Source organism: Gossypium hirsutum, chromosome A01, assembly GCF_007990345.1.
Source record: "Gossypium hirsutum isolate 1008001.06 chromosome A01, Gossypium_hirsutum_v2.1, whole genome shotgun sequence".
NCBI lineage: Eukaryota > Viridiplantae > Streptophyta > Magnoliopsida > Malvales > Malvaceae > Gossypium > Gossypium hirsutum.
In genome coordinates, this window is record NC_053424.1 from 10812772 (window position 1) to 10833385 (window position 20614).

General features: G+C 31.0%; 1 protein-coding gene across 1 annotated transcript; it reads right to left on the reverse strand.

Annotated features, from left to right (window-relative positions):
• Nucleotides 1-605: 605 nt before the first annotated feature.
• LOC121209366 (uncharacterized) lies at nt 606-20207 on the reverse strand. The gene is made up of 5 exons (XM_041079986.1): nt 19817-20207; nt 18881-19222; nt 18275-18622; nt 17466-17620; nt 606-686 (listed from the first exon to the last, which is right to left on the reverse strand). Exons 1-5 carry the CDS (start codon nt 20205-20207, stop codon nt 606-608), a joined length of 1317 nt encoding a protein of 438 aa, XP_040935920.1.
• Between the last annotated feature and the right edge of the window lie 407 nt (nt 20208-20614).

The following is a 20614-nucleotide window of genomic DNA, read 5'->3' on the forward strand; positions in this document are numbered from 1 at the left end:
TAACCTCACCTTCCGATGATTGCAATATGAAACTATTAAGAACAAGTGGACTAAATTCCTTTACTCAACTTTCGCTGAAATGCTTATTAGCTCAAACTGTCACTGCACCTTCCAGTGTTAGTAACTACAATAACACTTTCATGTTTAGAACATTCAAACCCTCAAGATTAAACAATAAAAATAAGATTTAATAAGATAACATTTAACAAAGCATTCATTGTACTTCTATACAGTAGAAAACTTAGAATAATCACCAACGTTTTTAAAGAAATGAGAAATAATATAATGGAGAATACTATTCCTAGGTTACTCGATTGAATCTCCCCATTTCCCTTTCTTTTACACTTAGATCTCCTCGTCAAGAGTGGATCTGCATCAGTTTTCACATTGGATCACCTAAAGGAGGATCAAGCTGCCATGGCCGCAAGCTTCAAACTAGGGTAAGAGAATGGTGGTCCAGCAAAAAAATCCTCTCTTCATTCTTCTCACGTTATCATTTTATGTTTTCCTCAACAGTACAGGTGTCCTTCCCTCAGGATTTTTCTGTCCTTATTCATACAGGGGAATTACACCGAACTGGACAACTTACGCATGGTTGGCTTTTATCAGGCAGCTGTGAATTGCGGCGACAATTCTGGAGGCAATCTAGAATTAACACATGCAACAACATTGCGGACATCTGTCGACTGCGATGACAATTCCAGACGCAATTTAGAATTAACTAATGCAGCAACATTAATGCAATAATATAGCAAAATTAAGGATAAAATAGGCTAGGATTCACTGAGTTATAAAATGCAATTTACTAAATTGAACATACTAAAATGTATTCTAAGGGTAACTACATGGGAACAATTTAACCAATAAGTAGGGAGAAAACTTATGTTCTTTTTAGTGCTATCAGTTTCATAGCTCACTCCTCTTTTATTTCCACCTCTATAGATAACCTACAAGGTTAAAACGTAGTCTAAGCATTCGGAGGGTTTTGGCTTGGTTTTGTTTATTAAAATATTTAAAATTATTATTTGATATTTTTGTTTAGAGACTATATTGTTTTATCTTGAACTGCAACATGAGACTTGGAATTTATTTTCTTTTAGCATGCATGACATTTAATTTGATTTTAGGACATCGAAATATGAATAATAATTAATTATGCATGAACTTCAGTTTTTATAAAAAATAAAAACTATTATCACTTTTCCGCTACTAAATATTATTTAAGATTTTGAGTAACAAATAAATAGGAAATTAACTAAGTTTCTTAAAAGAAAAGTAGACATTATTAGTTAATCTAAACCAATTCCTAACTCGTGAGTTTTTATGAAAATAAATTGAGTTTTCTTCTAAAAAAAAACAAATGTTTTAAAATATCTATTTTATAAACTCCAATAGCTTACTAGGCCATCTTGGTGGCCAATATTATCTCTTGAATTTGAGTCTAACATCTAGGCTGGGTTGGAGAGGTAACAATGCCACCATTACAACTTCATTGACTTTGAGATATTTTTTGTGGACAATAACTATTAATGGAAGGATTTCTTCTTCTTGCTCTCTTTCATCTTCCTATACTGACTAGTTTTTATTTTTCAAATACATAATTCTAACTCGAACGGAAGCTATCAAAGGGTAGTTTATTGTACGAAGAAAAAGGTTAAAATGGATGTGAGAAATGGGGTAAGCTGGATATTATAATGGGCTCTATGAATTAGTGGACACTCATTAGAACTTGTTAATGGATCTGGGCTTTGGAAAATCAAATAATCAGACTTTCAATTCAAATAACCAAATATATATGTCTAAGAAAAGTAAATTCAAGCTCTTTACCTATAAAGAAAAAATTCTTTCTTTTTGTCCATTAAAGAGAATATATGAGGATTTTTTAGACCAAGTTGGCAATTTGAAGTATCAAAAGTTGAAGTCTGGAGAAAAAAACCACCGAAAATAAAAAGAGCACCTTTTTTTTTTCTCCAAAAGAGGATGGAACCCATTTAGAAAAAACAAAATCTATTTATCTATATTTTATTTAGGCTTGTGATTGAGAAAATATTACAGAAAAATCAGATAACAGTATCACCATAAGGAAACTAGTCCCAAAAGGGTCCAAAGCAACCTACATAATCAATAAGGAAACTAAATGTTATACTATACGTCGATAATAGTAGGAAAGATCGCATAGTAATAACAAAGAAAAATAAAAACACACACATTTTAAGTGAAAAACCCTTATTGGGAAAAAATCACGGGTAGAGAAGAAGAAATTTACTAATGTTAAAAAATAACAATACAAGAAGTTTTCAACTATATGCAGTTTTTAAGGGTTGAACAACCTGTCTAATAGAAGAAGTATGGTCATATACGGATTTAACTTGTGCAGCAAGGATCAAACAAGATCCCTAATTTTGTCTCCCTATTTTATTTTTTTAACAAATGAGTTGCACATCAAACTTTTTAGACTTGATCAAATGAGATTCAGGTCACACAACTCTTAACACCGAATATCTACCAAACTAAAGAAGACGATGACAAATTCAACCCTAAAAACACTTGGCTAAGCAAGACTGTTTGCAAAAGTAAAACAAACTTATATAGGGCAAGACAAAAACTTTCATCAAAGGAAGACTTAGTAAACAAAGAAAAACAATAAAAAAAAACACATAAGACTTAAAACAATGAAAATCTAAACCAACTCGTAGAATGTTTATTATTTCGAAATACCCTTAAAAAATAAAAACAAATGAAGCATTACCATTTAAATATCTATGGCCAATTCACTTTTCAAAATGAATTGTTAATGAACGGTGGAGGTTCAACGTTAGTAACCATCGACATTTGTTCATTATAGTTCATGAAAGAATAAAATATTTATAAAACGGATCTATAAACTGAAAAGACAAAAAGTACGTGAGATAAAAAAAAATGGACATCCGGCGTCAGACTAACAATCGGAAAACCACTTGGGCGATACTAGAAGGCTTATACCAAGCGCAGGTTAAATTCAGAAAATATATATTTTTATTCATTAGGTATTAAATTGAGCTATAAACCCAACTTAAAATAGACTTTTGGTTTAATCTAATCAAAACAAAGCAACTTAAAATTTCTTTTTGTAAATATCAGTTTTTTTTATTCATATTTTTCTCAATTAGACAAAGCAAAATATAGTTTTTATTTTTATTTTTTAAAGTTATAACAATTTCAATAATTAACTTGATTTAAACTAACTAATTAATTAATCAAAGAATCCATATATTTATATCTCAAAAATTTTAAAAGAAATTCGATATCTTAATTTTACCATCAAGCGAATGCCACTTAAGATTTTGTTTTTATTTCAGTTGGACCAAGTTGGGTGTTCTCTATTTTCAAGTTTGTTTAAAAAAGAAGATAAAAAAAAGAAATTGTCTGTGTCCCACTTGACAACTAATGGGGCTTTTGTCTACATTTTCTTACAACTTAGTCGGCAACAAATGGACAAAATTTTTTTATGTACATAGCCTTTAAGGTCCTCACCTTTGTCTCTCTTTTGGACTCTCCTTTTGCATTACAAAAATACATAATCTTAGTTGTAGGGATGTTTTCTAAGAGCAACCACGTTGGTCATTAGAGGTCAACCTCGAATGAAAATAATTTGAGTTAACTAATTTCATAAGTCTTATTTTATCATTTTTATCTGATTTGATTTTTTTTTTGAATCAATTCGAATAAAATGAAATTTGAAGTGAGTTGAATTAAATAGAATTATTCAAGTTAAAATTAAAAATTTAAACATGTCGAATTAAAATCTTTTTGTACTATAACTAATTTTATGTTAGAGCATATAAATTTGAAACCATATATTTTTTAAAACTCTTTTAAAGTAGTAAGAGCAACAAAAAAAAATTTAGTATGATAAACTTGAATCATTAATTTTCTTATTTAGGTATTAAAAATTATTACTTTATATTTTTTTAAAATTATATTTTAAAATTATTAATAATATAAATTTTTAGAATTTTTATAAATATTTTAAAATTTTAAAATTAGTTTGATTTATTTTGTAATTTTATTTTAGGGAGAGACCAAATTGTTCATTTTTAAAATTGAAAAGGACAAAAGGTGTAATTGTATCTAAAGGTGTATTTGCAGTAGTCTGCTATTTAAGTTATTTAAATTATAAAATTTAACTCCAGTCAAACACGAAACTCTAATTACTTATTTAAGTTTACTTGAAGAAACCAAATAATTTAATTTAAAATTTTTAAAATTATTTTAAAAATAAAATCGAGTTTTATTGACCCATGCAATTCACATTATTTGATTAATGAAAAACTAGTAGGTATAAGTAAACAACAAAAATTATTTAATTAATGTGTTCTCAGCTTTGCCTTAAAAATTATATTTATTGATATAATAATTAATTTTATTTTTCGAACAAATTTAATTAATTATGAGGGGCAAAAATAAATGAGTTGGAGTAATAATTTTGACTCGTAAAGAGTTATAAAGTGAAACAATCCTTTCATTTTTATATGGTTAAAATATATTATAGGTCTTGTACTATTTGTAAATTAGAATATTAGTTTTTGCACTTTTATTTTTAAGAATTTAGTCCCTTTTATTTTTTATATTTTTAAATTTAGATCAAATTATTAACACCATTACTTTTTTTTGGTTCAATTTTTCGGTGTAACATTTTGCAATAAATAAATAAAAACCTAATTGATAGTAATGTAACTAAAAGTTAACGTTGTAATGAAATTAGATTTAACAAAATAATTTTAACAGTGTTAACAGTTGGACTTGAATTTTGAAATCTGAAAAGTTAAAAAACTAAATTCTTAGAAATTAAAGTACATGTATTAAATTCTAAATTTACAAAAAGTACAAGGATTTATGGCAAGTTTAACCTTTTTATTTTGGCATTGTTTTATTAGAGTGAGGTAAGAAATTGAGTTAGAAGGTTAAAGTAAAACTAAAAAACTCTCGGAGGGCTAGTAACATAAAATTTATATTAAAAAAATAAAATAAAATTATAAATTTTTTAGGAGAGGTACAAAATACAATAGAACTATTTGAATGAGGGAGAGTCAAAGATATTATCTATTCTCTTGAATGTTCTTATTGATGTCGATTTGTATTTATCTGTATCTATCAATATGGACACTCAGTCTATAACCCAAAGTAAAAGCTTGAATGTAAGATAGTGAAAATGAAATAATTTTTTACTAAAGTCAAGGACAAGAGCCGTAATGTCGGATAGGTGTAGGGTGGTTAGATGTTGATGAAAATTGGAGACGTCTAGTCTTTCCGAATAACCAAAGGCAACAGCACCTACCAACAAAAGCATGCAGGCAACAAACTCGTGGGCCAACCTTATAGCTTAGCTCCCCTCTTCAACATTAAAGTTGGTTTTGTTTGTGTGTGACATGTGAATGAAAATCAGGATGTTTCCCAACATAAGCCTAGCCACCAAGCACAAGCACCATATTCTTGTCTTTATTAGTAGCACTTGGATGGAGGGGGGTTGGGGCATGTTGGCAATCTGGCCGAAGTCCTTGGAGCTTTTCCTATTTCTTACTTTTGTCATTACAAATAAGTGAAGTTTCCAGCTAGTGCTTTAATCGGCAGTGTTGACTAATCGTCGTTGACAGCCTTAAGAAATCTCACTCAAAGTTGAATAACGTTAAACTGGATGATTGATTATCCTTCAACTTTAAGTTAATAAAAATGGTTAAAATGGTAACATATATAAATTTCTAACACATTTTTTTAATTAATCAAAGCAAATCAGGATTCGAAAATAGCGAAAAAAATCGTTTAGTAGAAAGTTTAAAAACAATTTAGACCGTATTGTTTAAAGCACAAGTAATAATTCAATCTAAAATTTATTACTATAAATACCACAAGTCTCGATTTTAAAAAACCTTTTAAACTTTCGCTATATTACAAACATTATTCTCTAAACTATTTTTCTATCATCATTCTCTAAGAAAACAAACAAGAAGTTGAAAAAGGAAGCTAGGGTACTTGAAATTCTACAGAAAGTTGTGGAACAACCCAATCAGAATCAGTTCAGCCTAAGAACAGGTTCTTCAACCATGCCTATGCCAAAACGAGGAAAGTGGCTGCTAAAAAATGATTCATTCTTGAAAAAAAAAATTAAAGAGGATGAGTTTTACGAGAATGGAATCAAAATTTTCTTGGAGTAAAACCAACTACTCACTTCTCTTACATATGTGAAGCCATTTGTCAATAATGTGGTGTTGGACTTTTATGCAAAGCTTCGAAAATCCATCTAGGATCCCAATCACCAGCACTATATGTAGGTTTATGTGAGATGTCACTATTTCTATTTCAATCTAGGCACCATCTAGGATTTTCCCATCATCAAGGTTTAGATTATTTCTATTGTAACACCCCAAAATTATTATATCATAAAATTAATAATAATTAAGATTAATTTTTCGATAAAGTAAAATAAGAAAAATAAAATTGATAAAAGAGAGGGTCGAGTGATGTTAGAGAAAGCTGAAATAAGAAGAATGTTTTGATATATTAATTTGAGTTAGGGACTAAATCGTAAAGATGTGAAAATTTTTAGGATTCAAGTATGATTATCCAAAATTTTAATAGTTGAAGTGTAAACAAGAAAATTTTGAAGGACTAAAATTGAAAATAACCCAATTTCTTATGACATGAAATTGGTGTGCATGGACCAAATTGAATAAGTAAAAAATATAAGTGACTAAATCGTAATTTTACCAAAAGTGAGTAGTGACTCAAGGATGAAATTTTGAAGAAAAATGAAGGGTAAAATGATTATTACCAAAATTAGATAATGTAACAATTAAGGAAGAAAAGTGTTAAATTATGATTGGTTGAATATTTTATTATTTTATAAGATATTTTAATATTTTAATTAACTAAATTAATGAGATATTTTATAGAAAAATGCATAATTTTCTTTCATCTTCCATGCTTCTCATGTTTCTATGTATATATATGAAGAGGAGGTTTTCATTTTCTTACATTTTGATCCCTTACCATGAAATTTCACTATTTGTCTTAAATTCCTTGAAAGTTTCCATAGCCACTCAAAAGAAGAAATGAAGTGGAGACACTACGAGTTAAAATATCATTTTAGAAGCAAGAAATGAGAAATTACAAGTGATGAAAGTAGAAAAGAAAGGAATGACAGTGGTGGAAGTGAGAAACAAATAAAAAGGGAAGTAAGGAAAATAGAAGTTATCGCTAAAAAAAAGGTAAGTGTTTATTTTAATTTCATTGATATTTCAATGTAATAAGTTAAGGTACGTACTAAATTAAGTGTTTAATATATGAATTTTATTTAAGTACTAGTGATGGAAAATATATTATAAATTGTAATCTATAGATAGTGATATAATTTGTGTTATGAGAAGTTATGATTAAAACTACATGTTAAGGATATGTGAGCTTTAATAACTAAATTGACTAATAATTCAAGGGTGATGATAAGTAAAATAAATGTTAAGGGTTGGTATGATTGATATAAATCATAATAAGTAAATATATTCATTAAAATAGTTTTGGATAGCAACAATAAATTAACTTTGAAAATTCACCAAAAATTATAGAAATCGAATTAGAGATTGAATTAAGTATGAAATTAAAGCTTATTGAGTATAGTTTTGTATAAAAGAAATGATGTAAGTAATGGGATTGTATATTATGAGATATATGAATTTTTGTGAGACAATGCCAGAATGAATTGGGTTCCCCTATTCTGACTTTGAAAAACTATTACAAATTGTAAAAAAATGTTTAGGAGATGAAATTTATATGCTTAAAAGATTGATGAGTCTATTTTTAAGGGAAACAAATAGAAACATTATATGAATCTGCACTAAAAGATAATTAATTTTTAATGAAAAATGGTCAAAGTTGCCTAGCAACAAAAAAGGAAAAAAGTTTTAAAAAATACTGTATTAATTGGATTAAGTGAAAATTATGAGATTTTTATGATAAATATTTCATTGATTCTAGTTTTAAAATCAACAAGCGAATCCAAATTTTGAATTCTGTAAGCTAAGATATAAAGAATTTAGTGACTACTACTCAAGTAGACAACCTTACTAAGAGTATATATTGTAATTAGTAAAATCATTATTAATGTTGCATATAAACATGCTATATCAAAAGTCATAAATTCTAGTATAAATATGTCCACTTATAGGATGTGGAATGGAGAGGAGAGGGAGGAAAAATAATCTAAGAGTTGCAATATTAAAAAGTTGTTACACGTGACAGAATCGCTAATATATATATAAGAAGTTTAAATGAATTGTTGAGACATTAAGTGAATAATTGTTATATGAACTATTAATGAAGTTTAGTTGAAACATTGAAGTATTGTATAGAATTAAGTTAATTGGTACATTTTAGTTTCAATTATGGTATGTACAAAAGGCAACCCAAGTTTGTGAGTGTGAGACTCTAAATGGACTCACTTGTAAAATTTTAATCATTTTGGTATTTTATAAATTTAGTTATATTTAATTGAGTATCATATCACAACATATTATATTTAGATTGAAATTGGGGAAAATGTATGTGAATGACATAATAATTGAATTGGTTGTATTGAGAAGTACAAGCATGAATTGAGGCAATAAGAGATTGAAAAATGGAAACAAGATGAAAACAGAGATAATCTTGCGATGAGTTTCAAGTCAGTAAGTGATGTCACGATGTGGAACCCTTGACATTGCGGTGTCAATCTAAAAGTTTGAAAAGTTTACAATTTAGTTCATGTTCAACTGTATATTGTTACTGAAGCTATTAAAAGCTCATCTTTAGTTTAGATATGTGTTTAAAATTTATTGCCAATGTTAATTGATCTTGTTAGCTTGAGTAAAGACATTTATTTAATTGAATTTATTTGAAGTTGCTCTGGCAACGAATGTAATATTCTAGTGCCTAGACCCAGTGATCGGGTCGAGTATAAAGATGTTACATCTACTGGAAATGACCATATTACTGCTCAATTGACAAGCATGTTTGAACCACATGGCCTAAGGGTTAAAACTTTAGAGCATCTAAGCTTGAACCTACCTATACTACTCTTTAAGCTACTCTTTAAGCCATAGCAACTAAAAATTCACTACCTAACAATTAGAGGAATGTGATAACAAAGAAGATTATTTCTTTACTACACAAGGTTGTATCGTTCATTCCCTTTGACATAGGCCAGTTGATTTTTAATGAAATAACCAAGCATGCAGAGACTAAGAACACAAGCTAACTTCGCCTTTTCCATCTCTCATATTCTAAATCATCTTGAAAAAAATGTCAAAAATTGTTGAAAAGGATAAGGTCCATGAGTGATGAGTCACTTAAGTAACTAAACTCACGACAAAGGCAAGCGCACCTATCGAATAGTAGTATAGCTATGGTGAGTTGGGAATATCATATCCATAAGGACTAAAAGTACTAGTAATTACTATCTTTTTATTATCTAGCCGATAAATTGAGGAATTGTTTTTAATCTAAATTTTAACTAATTACTAAGAACACGATAAAGAATAGAATAAGAAATACTCGAATATAACCAAAGAGAAAGACAATACCCAGGAAAGAATCCACTTAGACTTTACTTATTACTCTGAATTTGAATTAAATGATTTATTCACTTGCTTTGATCCGTATAAATCCCTAAATTATGTTAATCTCTTTCGAGAATAAGAACAATTGACTCTAGGTTGATTAATTGAAATCTCTTTCTAATTAAAACTCCTATTGTCGCATTAACTCGATCTATGGATTCCCTTATTAGATTTGACTCTAATCCGGTAGATTTATGTCGTCCTATTTCTGGGATTGCATGCAACTCCACTCAATTATGCCAAATCTTCTCTTAAACAGGGACTTTTGCTCCACTGAAATAAGCACATCACACTTGAATTAATATCCTGAAAATATTAAAGTAAGAAATAAACATACATAATTGAGAACAAGAACAAGTATTTATCATATAATCCAGAAAATTAAATAATAAGATTCATCATAGGTTTCATCTTCCCTAGGTATCTAAAGAATTTAGTTCATAATTTGAAAGGAAACATCTCAAAATTAGGAAAACAACAAAATATAAAGAAACCCAAAAACTTCTAGAGAAATTGAATGGAGATCTTCAATCTTAAAGGAGATCCTGCTTCTGAGTTGAATCCGTTGGCGTTTTTCGAGTAAATTATTCGTTCCACTTTGCATGCTCCCTTTAGTCCTCTTCTAATAGGTATTTATCAACTTTGGAATGCTCAGAAACCCTAAAAATTGGGTTTTTTCGTGTAAAAGAGAAGCAAAGTTCGAAATCGACACGGGTTGGCACATAGGCGTGTGGCCAGCCCATGTAGCTCACACGAGCGTGTGCCCAAACTATGTGGAAGTGCCAAGGTTGTGTGGCTCCTGAAAATAGCTCTTTTCTTTTTCTGATTTTGGCCCGTTTTTCGTTCCTTTCACTTCCCTATGCTCACCTAAGTATAGAAACATAAATTTAAAGGATTAAGAGTACCAAATTCACTAATTTATATAATAAATCATCCAAAAACATGCCAAGCATGGGATTAAAATATGTTACTTTTATGGTTTATCAATGAGTTGATGTAATTTGAGTTGAAATATTCCTCGAAATGGAAGAAGGGGAAGCATGACATAATTAATACTAAAGTGGATGTTCCTGGTAATGATACTAAAGATGGCTTGCACTAGTTCTTGCCTCAGTTGCAACTAGCTCAACATCTACCAGCATTTCAAGTGTTGCACAGGCTAGATTAATAGAACATTTGGGTAAAGAAATACAATGCCATGATAAGAATATTCAGTATCCTAATCTGTTGTAATTTGTTGTAGCAGATTAAAGTAGTTTCATACTAAAAGAGCTTAAATATAAGTAATATTATAATATTTTATTTAGTTTTTCTATTTTAGTTTCAAGTTAATGAAAAATGTGGTTTGAGCCGATTTTATGACCTTTGGGGCCAAAGTAGGCCTAATGGAAGACTAACGCATTTGGTGAGTGTGTAAGACACCATTCGGAGGCAAGAGAACTTGAGTTTAGTCGCCATGTTGCAACACGAAAGTTCAACGTTGCAACATAGTAAGCAAAATGCCAAAATATCCATACTGCCTTTGGTGTCGTGACCCACCCTTAAAGTTGAGCCTAAGCCAAGCAAATTGCTTCGATGTCGCGACATAGGCAGTGGATGTCGCAACATCGGCCATGTGTGTGAAGCATTAATGAGCTAAGGCCATTTTGGTTCGTACAATGTATTTTAATGTAAAAACATCAGCCGAACTAGGGCTAAAGACGACGACCAATCCTAATATTATAAATAGGCTCATTAAACACTTGAGAAATTATCTTTTTTATAACTCAGACTTTTCCTTTCAGTTTAGTTTTTAGATTCTTTTGTACTTAGGGATTTATTTTTAGTGTTTTTTCATTCGTGCTCTTCGGAGAATTTGATTTATGGATTCAATACAATCTCTTATGGATTTATGTACTTCATTCAAATACAATTAAGAATCCTTTTTAAACTTTTAATCTTGATCCGTTCTTTATGTTTATTTCCTTTATCAAGTTTATATTGTTTCTAGGATCCGTAAGAAACTAATCCTCTTATAAGGAATTAGTGAGTGGAAGTGTGATTAATTAATTTCTATGTAGGATTTCTTAGCGGATCAACTATTTGGGATAGGAAGAAATTAAACCCTAGGTCTGACAACCTAGAAAGTTATCTAGGTGGGAATTAACCTAAAATTGGTATTGTCTATCCGTGAACCCCTTACCCCCAATTTGGATTGTGAGGTTGAGAGACAAGTAGTTCTTACCGATTCATTAATTTAGTAGAAGATCGAGAGATCCTACTAGGTTAGTGACTGGTTGATTGAGTTGAACCCCAAATAGGAATTAGTTATGACCACTGAAGTGACTTAATCACCCATATTTAGATTTGATTGAGTTAGCATATCGATTCTCCAGTTTTATTATTTTTTGCATCTTTATTTAAATTTCTTATAAAACCAATTCCTTTTCTTTTATGGTTTGTTGTACTATAATTTATTTAAATCACTAATTACATCTATTTATGTTTAGGTTAATATTAATTTAGTACTCACCTCCATTGGGACGATCTCAGAGTACTTACCGACTCTGTTGTAAAATTATATTACATCCCAACCCATATACTCGCGAATACCGCCTCAATTTCATATTTTTAATAGCAGTATTTATACTCTCGACATTGATACGTCGGGAGGCGGTAATATCATGAGCTCCAACTAAAACTTCTCTAATGATATAGGACTCATGCTCAAGGTGAATCCTATTTGCTCAAGGAATTTGAACCCTTTGCATTTTTAGAGAAAAAAAAAAGGAAAAATGAGTTTAGGATGAGATAATATTGTTTTTTCTAAAAACTGGTGCTATTGATATCTATTGTTTGTTCTACTTGAAGGTTTTTTCTTTTTTGAAGTATTGTATGATACTTTAGTGATATTTAATATTGTTATCATTTAGGGCCTGTAATTATTAAAATGTATTTTTTTTATTACATACCACTATTTTAGTTGTGATATTTTTAGTACTATGAGTTTTGATTGTTAATGTTTTTCTCATCTCACATTTATAGTTGATTTCATGGTTAAAATTTATATATTCATTAAGGAATTATATTTTAGTGCATTATTTGTGTTAGTAAACTTAGGCCTTATTTACCTTTGAGATTAAAAAGTATTTTTCAACCCAAGCCATAATTTCATACCAAAAAAATTTGATAATCAAACAACTTTTCAAACCAAACATTGATTTTAAATTAGGATTTTAACTGAAGCAAAAAAAAAAAAAAACCAAAATCTTTAGCTTTTGAATTTTAGAGAAGTACTTTTCATTAAAACTATTTTTTTATCCCTATTAAATTTTCTAATTTATAGTACAAAAATAAATATTTTATCTTCTAAAAAAAATTGATAATAATGGTAAACATTATCAAACTTTTCAAAAACTATTTTTCATAGTACTTTTCAAAATCACTTTTCAACCTTAATGGTAAATTGACCCTTAGTGGGGGGAACGATCTAGCTTGAAGTATAAGAGTGAGGTTGCAACTTGGTCATTGTGTTGTACTTAAATCATGACTTGTTCTTGTTGATTTACAACGGATTACTCTTTAGTTAAACTTCGCAGATGTAAGAAGTTTTTGAACTATGCAAACAATTTTGTGTTATTTATCTCTATTTTATAATTAATTGTAATTTCATTTAATTGCAATGGAACAAATATCTAACAATCAAAATCAACGAATTCTTCTAACATGTAAGCTTAGAACCGCTGTTAGAACCGTAAAACTTGATGTAAGCTTAGAATTGTAAACCTAGATTTGCCATGTCAGATCATAGAAAACAAAACTAGATGCAGACGCGTACTTGAATTCATTGATATCTTGAGATCTGGAAATTTATGGTTTTTATCTTCCAACATATAAGTATTTTATAGAATATCTAGGCAAGTGAGACCGAAAGGTAATATTGTTGCACACCCGTTCATCAGCCCTGGATTAACCGGTGAGATTGAGAGATAAATCGGAGCTAAGCCATCTAAGTTGGTAAAATTGAGATCAAAAGATAAAATAGAGCCACTTAATAATTTAAGCAATTTAATTCATTTTCTGAGAATTGGTGAATCACATTGAAATTAACCAACCACCATTAGTCATTTATTTGGTTAAATCCTTAGTTTTATCTTCTTTGCAATTTAGCCCTTAGATGAGCGTATTTATTTTCTCGCAAAATTTCCTTGTTATGATTTGATGTATTATAAAACCATATTGGTAGCCGCTTAGACTATATTGTGTATGCTAGTTATCACTCAATCGTCATCTCTTTTAGGTTCAGTCCTTGGAATACTCTGATGTTCCATTGTAACACTATAAATATTACAACTGACTTGTACGCTTGCAATAAAACCGAACTTTAAAATTTTTTTTATAAATTCGTTATTTTATGCGCATATGCGCGATGTCGGTCAACAAATTACAGAAGCAAGAATAATACAACAACTGCATATACACTCTCTTAAACTAATACATCAATATCTCACATGCCTAGACACTTGGGCAGATACTCTCATACTAATTGGCGGATACTTAACCATGGCGGATAGCATTTCCAAGCGAACTCTAATATCGGGCGCATATTTTCTTCCTTACATCCATATGGAACTTTTACATTAACAGAACTGACGTTTCCCCACTAAACACAATCTTTACTAACAATTACATTTGCATATTATACACCTTATCAAGCTAATTCATACATGTCTTTGGCACTCATTTTTACTAGGGCGGATTCTATACGCTAATTACCAACACTTAACAATTACTCTAAATTTCCACACAACAAACAGTGATCAGAACGTATGACTTAACATTCAACTTTTATTTTCTATCAACAATTATACATAACATATAACACATAAAGAGTCATATTAACTTACTCTTTTCAATATATAACATATAACACATGTAACGTCCCCCTACCCGAGACCGTTGCCGGAGTCAAGCAAGAGACATTACAAAACTTATCTTAGCACTTAAACAGTTTTCGTAGTAAACTATCCATCTGTGTCACGGTCGCTAAAAAAATCATATCTCGATTTACGAAACTCGAAATCTAATTCCGTAAATTTTCCCTGAAACTAGACTCATATATCTACTTACTAATTTTTTTCTAGAATTTTTGGTCAGGCCAATTAGTACAGTTTATTAGAAAAAGTCTCCCCTGTTTCAGGGTTCAGCTACTCTGACCCTTGTGCACTACGAATCAAATTTCATCCTATACAGAAATCCAATGACTATTCCATTTGTTTCAATTAAAAATAGACTCAATAAGGAATCCAAAAATATAAATTTTGAGTCCTAATTCTTAATACACAATTTATGGTGAATTTCTAAAATCAAAACAGGAATCCAGAAATTGCTCTAACCCTGTTTCACCAAAACGTAAATATCTCATAAAATACAACTCTTTTACCTATTTTTTTTCTTCCATATAAAAATAGATTCCTTAAGATTCAATTACATATTTATTCATCATCTAATTCACTTTATACTATTTTTGGTATATTTTTAAAGTTGGACTACTGTTACTGTCTAAATCTGTTTTAGTATAAAATGTTGATAACTAAGTTTATAACATCTTCATTTCTTCTCTCTACAATATTTACCAACACTTCCTCTTATTACTCTTCACTAACATATCAAAACAAACCATACTTAAGGTTTTGGTAACATTTACAAAACATACCAAAATATCACTTAACAACTTAGATACTTTCAAAATGACCAAAAGACATCCTAGGTACAATGCCATTTTCCAAAAAGATAGAAACTTCACCAATTTGAGTTCGGGGATCGGCTTGTATGCTGAGTCCTTTTACTTTCGTACCTAGCCTGCGCACGGAAACAAACCGTACGCTGAGAATACTCTTAGTGGTATTTCTATAAACAATAGCTTAATCAACTTTAAAACATGGTAATTCAAACACCTTATTGCTATTATTCAATATCAATCAGTACTTTAATAATCTTTACTTTATTTACCCTTATTAACATAACTCGGACACTAACGGATACACGGATCCAACCCACACTCCGAGATAAGCACCTAGTGCTTCATCGGAACAAATCCGGAACTTTAACATTATAGTACACAAAGTACTTCATCGGAACAAATCCGGAACTTTAACAGTAGTCGACACATAGTGTCTCATCGACTCAATGTCGGAATATCCCAATACTTCCAATTCCTATGACATGTCAACTATATCCGACTAGCCCGACACTGTTAATAGGGTATTCAAAATCACATTCATTTCAATATGGTAAAAATACTTACCTCATTCACATTTTCATACAATATAAATATCAAATATAGCAATAACGATTAAGCTCGGTTTATAGAAATACAAACCACTATTTATCGAATTTAATCGATATCTTCGTTCACTTTCTCTTTTCCCTTCTTTGATGACGCATCCGGTGCTACATTTGCTACTAACAATCATACAATTAAAAATCATCAATATACTAATTCATAAAACACATTTTCACTTTCTATCAAACTTTTACAAAAATTCCAATTTCGTCCTTTTTCCATTACTAATCTTTTTTCTTTAACTTAAGCTTCATATTCTCTTTTAATCAACTCATTAACAATTTCTAACTCATAAAATTCATTATAAAACATAAATTTTGAGCTCTATTCAACTTAATCCCTATTTAAACCTAACTTAGAATTCTTTTAATAAATCACTCAATTTTCACTTCTAACTTCAATTTCTATCAATTTAACCCATAAAACCTCAATTTATTCAACTAAATCAATATCTAAAAATTTTCTATTTTTCTTCATTTTAACCTCATACATGTAGAACTTTGAATTAGGCATCCATAAACATAAAAATTATAATAAAATAAGCTAAAACATCTTACCAATCAAGCTTTAGGGCCTTAATCCTCAAATTTCCCTTTTCTATTTCTTTCTTTCTTTCTTTCTTTCTTTCTCACGTTTGCTCTCTGTAACTCTTTCTATCTTTCTTTCTTTCTTTCTTTTTTTTAACTTACTCATAAATCTATATTCAATATAATAATATTAATAATATAATATTATTCTAATAAAATAACTTAATCTATAAGAAAAACTACTTTAACACATTTAATATCTTTACCAACTATTACACATGTTATATCATACATTCACACACATGGCACTTAGGGTCTAATTGCTAGATTAGTCCCTTTACTAATCTTTAATCTATAATTAAACTTCTATACCGTATGCAATTTAGTCCTTTAAACTAAATTCAAGCTACTTCACTTAATTAAACACTAAATAACCATTCAACTATAATTCATAAATATTTCTAATAAATATTCATGAATTAATTTCATGGAAACAATACTCAAGACTCAATTTCCGATACCGTAACTTTCGGTTCATTACAATTCTCTCCCCCTTAATAAATTTCGTCCTCGAAATTTACCTGAAAAGAGATGGGGGTATTGAGATCTCATCGTTTCTTCTGGTTCCCATGTAGCTTCTTCAACACTGTGACTTCGCCATAGCACTTTTACTAAAGAAATACGTTTATTACGTAATTCTTTTGCCTCTTGTGGTAGAATCTCAACTGGTTCTTCTTCATACGATAAGTTAGGTTGAATCTCTACATTCTCGGTCATAATAACATGTGAAGGATCCGATCGATATCTTCTTAGCATAGAAACATGGAAGACATCGTGCATTTTCTTTAGTTCAGGAGGTAAGGCCAATCGATACGCTACTGGTCCAATTCTCTCAATAACTTTGTAAGGCCCAATAAAACGAGGACTTAATTTTCCTTTTTGACCAAATCTTAGAATTTTCTTCCAAGGTGAAACCTTTAAAAATACTTTATCCCCGACTGAGTATTCAATATCCTGTCGTTTCAAATCTGCATACGATTTCTGTCTATCAAAAGCAGTTTTCAATCTTTCCCGAATTTTCTTAACTGTACTTTCCGTTTCTTGAACCAATTCAGGTCCAATCATCTTCTTCTCATTCAGTTCTGTCCAACATACGGGTGATCGGCATCTTCGTCCATACAAAGCCTCATACGGTGCCATCTGTATACTTGACTGGAAACTATTATTATATACAAATTCGGCTAATGACAAATAATATTCCCAGTTAGACTCAAAATCAATCATACAGGCTCGAAGCGTATCTTCTAAAATTTGTATTACCCGTTCAGATTGACCATCAGTCTGTGGATGAAAAGCTGTACTAAAGTGAAGTCGAGTACCGAAAGATTCATGTAATTGCTTCAAAAACCTTGATGTAAACCTTGGATCTCTGTCAGAAATTATTGATTTTGGAATACCATGTAATCTAATGATTTCCCGAACATAAACCTCAGCAAGTTTCTTTAACGACCAATCAGTTCTCACAGCTAAGAAATGAGCTGACTCCGTAAGTCGATCAACTATTGCCCAAATAGCATTCTTTTTACTTGTAGACGTTGGTAATCCCGTCACAAAGTCCATCGTTATTCGGTCCCATTTCCATTCAGGAATATTGATAGGTTGAAGTAATCCTGATGGAACTTGATGTTCTGCCTTCACTCGTTGACAAGTCAAACACTTTGCCACATATTCAGTTATATCCTTTTTCATTCCCGACCACCAATACAATTCACGCAAATCACGATACATTTTCATACCTCCAGGATGAAATGCAAATAGACTATTATGAGCTTCTCGAAGAATTAACTCTTTCAACTCAGAATTATCCGGAATGCAAAGTCGATTCTGAAATCTTAGACAACCATTTCCATCAATGCTAAAATTTTCTGTTGTACCATTCTGAATCATCTCTCTTTTCTTTAACAACTTATCATCTTCTAACTGTGCTGATCTGATTCGATCAAACATTACTGGCTTTATTCTTAATTCAGTCAAAAGACTTCCATCTTCAGTGATACTAAGTTGTGCAAACATTGCTCGTAATTCAATCGCAGCTTTTCTACTCAGTGCGTCGGCTACTACATTAGCCTTCCCTGGATGATAGTCTATGACACAATCATAGTATTTCAGAAGCTCTATCCAACACCTTTGTCTCAGATTCAATTCTTTTTGCGAAAGCAGATACTTCAAACTTTTATGATCCGTATAAACATAGCACTTTTCACCATAAAGATAGTGCCTCCAAATCTTCAAGGCAAAAATTACAGCTGCTAATTCTAAATCATGAGTTGGATAGTTGCGTTCATGCGGTTTCAGTTGCCGTGAAGCATAAGCAATGACTTTCCCGTTCTGCATCAGTATACATCCCAGTCCACTCAATGAAGCATCACTGTACACTACAAAATCTCTTTCTAATTCTGGTAAAGTCAACATCAGTGCCTCTGTTAACATTCGTTTTAATGCTTCAAAACTTTTCTGACATTGCTCATTCCAAACAAATGGAATATTCTTCTGTAGTAGCTTGGTCATCGGTAAGGCTATCTTTGAAAATCCGTTGACGAATCTTCGATAGTAACCAGCCAATCCGAGAAAACTTCGTACCTCTGATACATTCTTAGGAACTTTCCATAGAATAACTGCTTCAATCTTCTTTGGATCCACTCTAATTCCATCCGCTGATACGACATGACCAAGAAACACAACTTCTGATAACCAGAATTCACACTTGCTCAATTTTCCATACAATTGCTTTTCTCGTAGTATTTGCAAAATAATCCGGAGATGTTGCTCATGGTCTTTTTCTGACTTGGAATACACCAAAATATCGTCGATAAAAACTATTACGAACTGATCCAAGTATGGCTGAAAAATCTGATTCATAAGATCCATAAAAGCAGCAGGGGCATTTGTCAGTCCAAATGGCATTACTAAGAATTCATAATGCCCATACCTCGTACGGAGTGCCGTCTTCAATATGTCGCACTCTTTTACTTTCAACTGATAGTATCCCAACCTCAGATCAATCTTTGAAAATAAGAAAGCTCCTTTCAGTTGATCAAACAAATCATCTATTCGGGGAAGTGGATACTTGTTCTTGACAGTCAATTTGTTGAGTTGTCGATAATCAATGCACAACCGCATCGACCCATCTTTCTTCTTAACAAATAACATTGGAGCTCCCCATGGTGATGTACTAGGTCGTATAAAACCTCTGTCCAATAAGTCTTGCAACTGTACTTTTAATTCCTTTAGCTCAGTAGGTGCCATACGGTACGGAGGTATCGATACCGGATCTGTACCTGGGTAGACTTCAATCACAAATTCTACCTTTCGATCAGGGGGTAATCCAGGTAATTCCTCAGGGAATACATCAAAAAATTCACATACAGTCTGAATTTTACTACACTGACTTTCAACTGAATCCGAATTAATCACATATGCTAAGAAAGCATTACAACCTCGATGAAGAAGCTTGCTAGCTTTAATGGCCGAAACAATACGAATTGATCCACTAGTCCGAATACCATTTACTTCAATCGTATCTTCACTTTCATTCTGAACAATAAACTTCTTCTTATAACAGTCTAAAATCACTTCATGTTCTAATAACCAGTCCATTCCCAAAATAACATCAAAGTCGCCAAATGGCATAATCATCAGATCAACAGGGAATATTCTATCTTGAATCATTAACGAACATCTTCGACATATATGGTTCACTAAAGTAGTTTGTCCCAGTGGACTAGACACTTCTATCATAACTTTAGACAATTCAGACTCTAATTTTTTGTCTCAACTACTTTCGTATTAACATATGAATGTGATGACCCAGGGTCTATTAAAGCATAAACGGGTGCTGAATTCAATAAGAATATACCTGTCACCACATCGTGAGCATCTTTCTCTTCTCGAGTCCTCACAACATACGCTCGAGCTGGAGCTCTAGCTTCAGATTGTTGTGTAGCACTCTCACTAGTTCTTCTAGTACCACCTCTACCAAACGAACTACTTCGGCCTGATCCCCGGCCTCTGGAAGCAAATTCAGATCTTTGCACTACTGTCGGTGTTGTTCCAGATATCTTTGGACAATCTTTAAT